The sequence below is a fragment of the Chiloscyllium plagiosum genome, chromosome 18 (assembly GCF_004010195.1).
Source record: "Chiloscyllium plagiosum isolate BGI_BamShark_2017 chromosome 18, ASM401019v2, whole genome shotgun sequence".
Lineage (NCBI taxonomy): Eukaryota > Metazoa > Chordata > Chondrichthyes > Orectolobiformes > Hemiscylliidae > Chiloscyllium > Chiloscyllium plagiosum.
In genome coordinates, this window is record NC_057727.1 from 28,570,684 (window position 1) to 28,578,297 (window position 7,614).

General features: G+C 40.6%; 1 protein-coding gene across 2 annotated transcripts in view; it reads right to left on the bottom strand.

Moving 5' to 3' along the window:
- Window positions 1-7,614, bottom strand: part of dcp1a (decapping mRNA 1A) — a 74,804-nt gene that overhangs the window by 54,205 nt on the left and 12,985 nt on the right. For both annotated transcript variants that reach the window (XM_043708056.1, XM_043708055.1), the window contains exon 2: window positions 2,312-2,352. In XM_043708056.1, coding sequence (XP_043563991.1) covers window positions 2,312-2,352 — 41 coding nt within the window. The remainder of the gene's footprint in view (window positions 1-2,311; window positions 2,353-7,614) is intronic.

A 7,614-nucleotide genomic window follows, 5' to 3' on the forward strand; every position in this document is an offset into this window, starting at 1 on the left:
CTATCACCCTCATCTTAACCTCCTTCCACCTATCGCATTTCCAACGCCCCTCCCCCAAGTCCCTCCTCCCTACCTTTTATCTTAGCTTGCTTGGCACACTCTCCTCATTCCTGAAGAAGGGCTTATGCCCGAAACGTCGATTCTCCTGCTCCCTGGATGCTGCCTGACCTGCTGCACTTTTCCGGCAACACATTTTCAGCCAACATCCTGGTTAAGCCTTTCTGTACCCACTCCAAATCTTTCGGGTAAAAAGGAGAAAGTGAGGACTGCAGATGCTGGAGATCAGAGCTGAAAAATGTGTGGCTTGAGGCATGGCACTCATCCACAGATTCAAATCAATAAACACATCGACCTGGATCCAATATACCGACCACTGCAATGGACAGCTGGAACTGACAACCGGAAGCGGCAGATTCAAACCACTACAAATGCCGGAAAAAACATCACAGAAGTGTTTCACAGGAAGCTCCCAAGCACTGAGGATGTCACCTAGACAGGGGACGAAACGTCTGCAACACAAATTCCCAGCTCGACGAACAGAACCACAACAGCTTTTAAAAGATTCCCACATGCCAGATCTGGAATTACCCTTAAATAGCTGCCCCCAATTTACATTCCCCTGACCTGCCTAATATTGTGATAGCTAGCCTTTCCTTAATTAAGTCCTTTCACCCAAGGTCTATTCTTATCTGTTAATAGACCTTTCACCCAAGGTCTATTATTCCTGAAGAAGGGCCTGTGCCGAAACGTCGAATCTCCTGTTCCCTGGATGCTGCCTGACCTGCTGCGCTGTTCCAGCAATAAAGTTTCAACTATTCTTATCTGTAATAACTTAGAACTTACAGAATTATGCTCACTGTTAATGTTTTTAAATTTATAAAAAGCTGCCCATTTTGAATGCTAATTTTGCATACTTTTATAGAATATTTGATGTAATGATCCACATACATCGCTTTCTCATTAAATCATAAATTATTTGACCAAACAAAAAACATATTTACAAATTTGAAGCTTATCGCTGACTACACTAACCAGTCCCATGCTACAGGATCTGTATTATGTTTTCCATGGATCTTCTGCAGAGTCTAAGTTAGACGTGAGAAAGCTGAACCGAAATACATCATCACCAGACTACTTCACTTCCCAAAACATTGCTTGTAGATACTATAATTGGATGGGAAGACAAAGGGTTCACTTCACCATAAGCTAACTGGTGTCACCAAATGGCAAATGTATCACTGAACATGGAAAATGAATTTGGAAAATCTGTAGTTTTCTTAAAGTTACTAATTTTTGTTTCTAGGTGGCCAGTAAATTAAATGAACTTAGGCAGTGCCCTCCAATGGAAGCTATACAATGAAACAAGAAAATGTTTGAAATATAGCATTCATACTTTAACCATAAAGCAAATAGACTTACAAATGAACAAATCAGTTGACATAAAATCTCTTTTTGTAGATCAAAGTTCTTGTTCCTCAATGATCTTTCCCTCACAAAAAACAACAAATGATATTTTTCACATCCTGAGCATGTCCATGACTAGTAGGCATCACATGGTATACAGGGTCTTGCAGACAAATATATTTTAGCTTAATGGCAAGATATCCTTTCGTCTTTGTTGGAACCTTGTTACATTTTGACTCATTTTAGTCTAATTGGACAACATTGCTCCCTGCTGTTCCTAAACAGGGCACTTTCTGCAATGAGTGATTGGCACCCTTATTTCTCTAATAAAAGCCCAAGTGTTTGCAAGTCAAACAATTACTTTTAAGGAACTGTCATCATTGCATTGGTAAATACCAGCAACCACTTCTTGTACAGCCAGATCCAAAGCAGCACTGACATAACTACTTCACCTTTCGAGACATTGAGTGATAACTACTAGTGAAGATTCTTCCCCTGCTTTTCTTGAAACAGTAATAATTGGATCTTTCAAATCCACACAATTAGCATCTTGACAATGCAGTATTCTTTCAGCAATATTATGAATGGTCTAACTAGATTATTTGGTCTCACTATTGTGTCTTATTTCCTTCACTGGCTGAAACTGGGACATTGAGCACAGTCACTGAGCAACATTTTAACAGTTGATTACAAATATTAGTTCACTTAATCATTACATTTAATATGGTATTGAAATATATCACAGAACAGTTTTCATTCTTCACTTGCCCCTCCAAACCAGCAAGTGGTGGTGAATTATATGCTTGTTAAAGTATGTTCTCCTGCTTTGGGATATAGAAGAGTAAACCTTGAAAAACAATTCACTGGAAGTTGCATTTAAAAACATTCCTGGTATACACAAACATACCTGGTATATACAAACAAAGTACCTTCTACATCAGTCTTCTCCTGTGTGAAGAAAAGAAAACAAAGTTAAGCCATCCAATGGCAAGGCTCTCACAATTCTGAAATAAAGCATTCATTGTAACCTGCAAAACTTACCTCTTGCCCTGCAACACTTCATTTGTTAACTACAAGAAATTCTTCATAACTCAAAAGACAATTAGATTACACGCTAGTTTAACAACTAGCTAATTCAAGCTGAACGTCTCTCAATTATGAGGTCCACTACTTTCCTGCAGACTACTAGGTGCAGTATGATCGTCCACTCTGTCAAAACAGTAATATAACTGAAGTAAGTATGATGCAGACTTTAATGACAGTAGCCAAGAAGTTGTCAGTTTGCCCCATCAAGGTTCTTACCAAATGAAATGATGTGGAGATACCACTGTTGAACTGGAGTGGACACAGTCTGAAATCACGCAACAAATTGATTTGAAAGCACAAGCTTTCGGAGCTTAACCCCTTCATTCTACGCTCCAAAACCTTGTAATTTCAAATAAACCTGATGGACTATAACTTAGTGCTGTGTGATTACTAAAAGAAAACCATTCAATGGAAGGTTAAATAGAGTCATGGAATAGTCATAGCACAGAAGATGGTAATTTAGCTAGTCATGCTCACACCAACTCCCTGAACAGCAAATCAGCTAGTCTCATTCCACAATCCTTTCCACGTAGCTGTGAAACCTTTGTTTCCCTTCAAATCCTTAGCCAATTGTCTTCTGCCAATGACCCTATTCAAGACCATCAGTTAGAAGAAGAAATCCAGCTACCAGTAATTAAATGACAACTACACGACATTTCACTTGTTTAATAAAATCAAAAACTGTATTATACATCAGGAAGAATTCAACAAATTAAGCTTGATTACATCAACCCAATCACTGATTAGGACTTACGCTGTAAACTCACTTCTACCTTAAGAGTTTCCTTCCTGTACCAACTCCACAGGGTTGTTATTTTTTGTATAAATCAATTCAAAAAATGTAATGGAAGTCCTTCTGTTAATTTCTCTTAAGCTCTAGCACTGACTGTTGAGTCTCCAGCAGTGGCTCAAAACATTAGAGAACACCCCTTGGTCTTCTATAGTTTCAAACCGGAACCAAGCTGATTACTTCTAGCAGGACTCCAGTTGCAACTCGATTAACTGACTCTTAGAGGATTTCAATAGATTGATTTCATTAACTTATGGCTAAATAAATATTCCAACTTTTAACTTTTGCCAATTTTGGCTTATGGAAAATATCAGCTCCAAATTGCAGGCTACAGCATTGTCTATCAATCTTGTATTTATGCTGTTTAAGATGGAGGATGTCTGTTTTTCTCTCTTGTACTATAGCCAAATTTGTGGATTCCACAAGAATAGGTAGGAAGGCAAGTGGTAAGCATGGCACAAAAAGTGTCTGCACAGGTTAAGCAAGTGGACCAAAATTTTACAGATGGAATATAATGTGGGGAAATGTGAGGTTATACACGTTGGCAGGAAGATTAGAAGAGTTGAATATTATTTAAGTGAAAAAGGACTACAGAAAGTCACCAAACAGATGGATTTGGGAGTCCTTGCACATGAATCATAAAATGCTAGCAAAAGTTCAACAGATAATAGGGAAGGCAAAAAGAATGTTGGTCTTTATTTCAAAGGGAACAGGAATCTAAAAAGAGAGATTTTGCGAAATCTATACAAGGCAATAGTCAGACTGCAGCTGCAATACGGTGAAAAGGGATCCAAAATTTATGTCAGGGTAGATAATTTGACACTCTCAAGATTGGAATAATAAAAACTTTCATTTTACTGAAAGTCTATTTTATTTCTGCTGTCAGTTTCATGCTGAAACACTACAAAGGTATTTTAATCAAATATAGGAGTTTGGAAGTCATGTTACATCTGGACAGGACATTGGTCTTAGAATATTGTGTGCAATTCTAGTCTCCCTGCTGTTGGAACGATGTTGTGAAACATGAAAGGGTTCAAAAAAGATTTACAAGATGTTGCCAGGGTTGGAGGATTTGAGCCATAGGGAGAGGCTGAATAGGCTGGGGCCGTTTGTCCTGGAACATCAGAGGCTGAGGGGTAACCTTTATGGAGGTTTATAAAATCATGAGGGGTGTGGATAGGATAAATAGGCAAAGTCTGTTCCCTGGGGTGGGGGAGTCCAGAACTAGAGGGCATAGGTTTAGGGGGAGATGGGAAAGATTCTTTCACGCATGCATGGAATGAGGTGCCAGAGGAAGTAGTGGAGGCTGGTACAATTGCAACATTTAAAACACATTTGGATGGATGTATGAGTAGGAAGTATTCAGAAGGATATGGGTCAAGTGCCTGCAACGGGACGAGATAAGGTTGGGATATCTGGTCGTCACGGAGGGGTTGGACCAAAGGGTCTGTTTCCATGCTGTACATCTTTATGACTGAGATAATGCTGGCATTGGAGGCAATCCAAAGAAGGTTCAGTGAGCTGATCCCAGGTACAGAGGAACGATACAGTGAGTAGAGATTGGGCCTGTACTCACTAGAACATAGAAGTATAACAGGTCACCTCATTGAAATATGAGATTCTTAAGAGACTTGGGGTAAATGCAGTATGGTTGTTTCTTCTTCTGAGAGAGTTTAGGGCTGGGGCCTAATCTCAGCCTGAGGGGTCACACATCTAAAATTGTGATAACGAAAAATTGTGACAAGGAGAAATTTCTTCTGAAGCTAGTGAATCAGTGGAAATCTTCATTGCAGAAGGCTGAAGTTGATTTTTAATTAGTAACAAGGGTAATGGAGAAAAAGCAGGAAAGTAGAATTGAGGACACAGATCAGCTATGATCTTATTGAATGGCAGAGCAGATTTGATGGACTGAATGGCCTACTTCTACTCCCATCTCTTATGGACTTCCAAGGAACTACAACTACAGAAGACCCAAAGATAACACAGTCTCTTAGCTGCCTTATCAAATACAGTCAGTCTTGCTTGCCATGGCTAAACTAAATTTAGAAATAGATGAAAAAAAAAATTCTCTTCATTCCAAGCATCGCAAAAGACAACGTTACACAAATGGTCAGTTCCCAGATAAAAGTTCTAATTAATTTCCTTTTTATTCCAAGACTTTTGTTTAATGTGGGAAATCACATGAATAACTGGTCAATTAGTGCAATAACTACAAACATCATAGCCAGCATTTTTCAATGGCCAGATTGTGATTTCTGCAGCCTGGAGGAGAGTGGCACACAGGAACCCTGTGGAATACCTGATGCAATAGACTCTAAAGGAATCGACTGAGAAATAGAATCTATCCTTTACACCATGGTCCTGACACCCTGCAGTCTAACCTCAACACCCAACCCTGCCATTCCCTAAATTCTAAAATCAACCCGTTTGGAAATATTTGTACATACTCCTGCAGCAAGTGAGACTGGAGCCTGGGCTTCCTAGCAACCCACTTTTTTTTCAAATTTCTGAATCAACCCCTTCAGAGACGTTATCACGTAACTCTGGGTACTTGAACCCAAGCCTCCTGGTCCAAAGATACAGACATTCCCACTGTACCACAATAGCCCTCATTCCCATGTCTCCAGTTCTTTCATTCAGCCCACCTGCTGTTTATGATCTTAAATTTCTAGCTGTTCACTTCCTAAGTTACAATAGCCCTGATCTTTTAAGTACAATGTTGTGGCTATTACGGAGACATGGGTAGAACAGGGACAGGATTGGCTGTTGCAGGTCCCAGGGTTTAAATGTTTTAGTAGGGTCAGAGGTGGGAGTAAAAGAGGGGGAGGTGTGGCATTGCTTGTCAAAGATAGTATTACAGCTGTGGAAAGGACGATGGATGAAGACTCGCCATCTGAGGTAGTTTGGGCTGAGGTTAGGAATAGGAAAGGTGAGCTCACCCTGTTAGGAGTTTCTTACAGACCTCCTAATAGTCCTAGAAACGTAGAAAGGATTGCGAGGATGATTCAAGAGAAGAGGGAAAGTAATAGGGTGGTTGTTATGGGGGACTTTAACTTTCCTGATATTGATTGGGAAAGCTATAGCTCAAGTTCGTTAGATGGGTCAGTGTTTGTCCAATGTGTGCAGGAGGGTTTCCTGACACAATATGTAGATAGGCCAACAAGAGGTGAGGCCATACTGGATTTGGTTCTGGGTAATGAACCAGGCCAGGTGTTAGAATTAGAGGTAGGTGAGCACTTTGGGGACAGTGACCACAATTCGGTGACTTTTACTCTAGTGATGGAGAGGGATAAGTGTGCACTACAGGGCAAGAGTTATAGCTGGGGGCAGGGAAATTATGATGCGGGGAGGCATGACTTAGGATGTGTGGCTTGGAAAAGTAACTCCAAGGCAAGAGTGTAAATGATATGTGGAACTTGTCCAAGGGGCAACTATTGAGTGTCCTTGATAATTATGTACCTGTCAGGCAGGGAGGAAAGGGTCATGCGAGGGAGCCGTGGTTTAATAAGGAATTGGAATCCCTTGTAAAATGGAAGAGGGCGGCCTATCTCAAGATGAGACGTGAAGGTTCAATTGGGGCGATTGAGAGTTATAGGGTAGCCAGGAAGGACCTGAAGAGAGAGCTAAAAGCAGCAAGGAGGGGACATGAAAGGTCCTTAGTAGATAGGATTAGGGAAAACCCTAAGGCTTTCTATAGGTATGTTAGGAATAAAAGAATGACTAGGGTAGGAATAGGTCCAGTCAAGGATAGTAGTGGGAAGTTGCGTGTGGAGGCGGAAGAGATTGGGGAGACACTGAATGAATACTTTTCTTCAGTATTCACTCAGGAACAGGGCATTGTTGTCGATGAGAATACTGAGGCACAAATAAGTAGAATGGATGGCTTTGAGGTATGTAGAGAAGAGGTGTTGGAAATCCTGGAAAAGGTGAAAATAGATAAGTCCCCTGGGCCTGATGGCATTTATCCTAGGATTCTCTGGGAAGCAAGGGAGGAGATTGCAGAGCCATTGGCCTTGATTTTTATGTCCTCTTTGTCTACAGGAGTAGTCCCAGAAGACTGGAGGATAGCAAATGTGGTTCCCTTGTTCAAAAAGGGGAGTAGGGATAGCCCTAGTAACTATAGGCCGGTGAGTCTCACTTCTGTTGTGGGCAAAGTCTTAGAGAGAATTGTAAGGGATAGGATTTATGAACATCTGGATAGGAATAATGTGATCAAGGATAGTCAGCATGGTTTTGTGAAGGGAAAGTCGTGCCTCACAAACCTTATTGAATTCTTTGAAAAGGTGACAAAGGAGGTTGATGAGGGGAAAGCGGTAGATGTGGTATAAATGGAT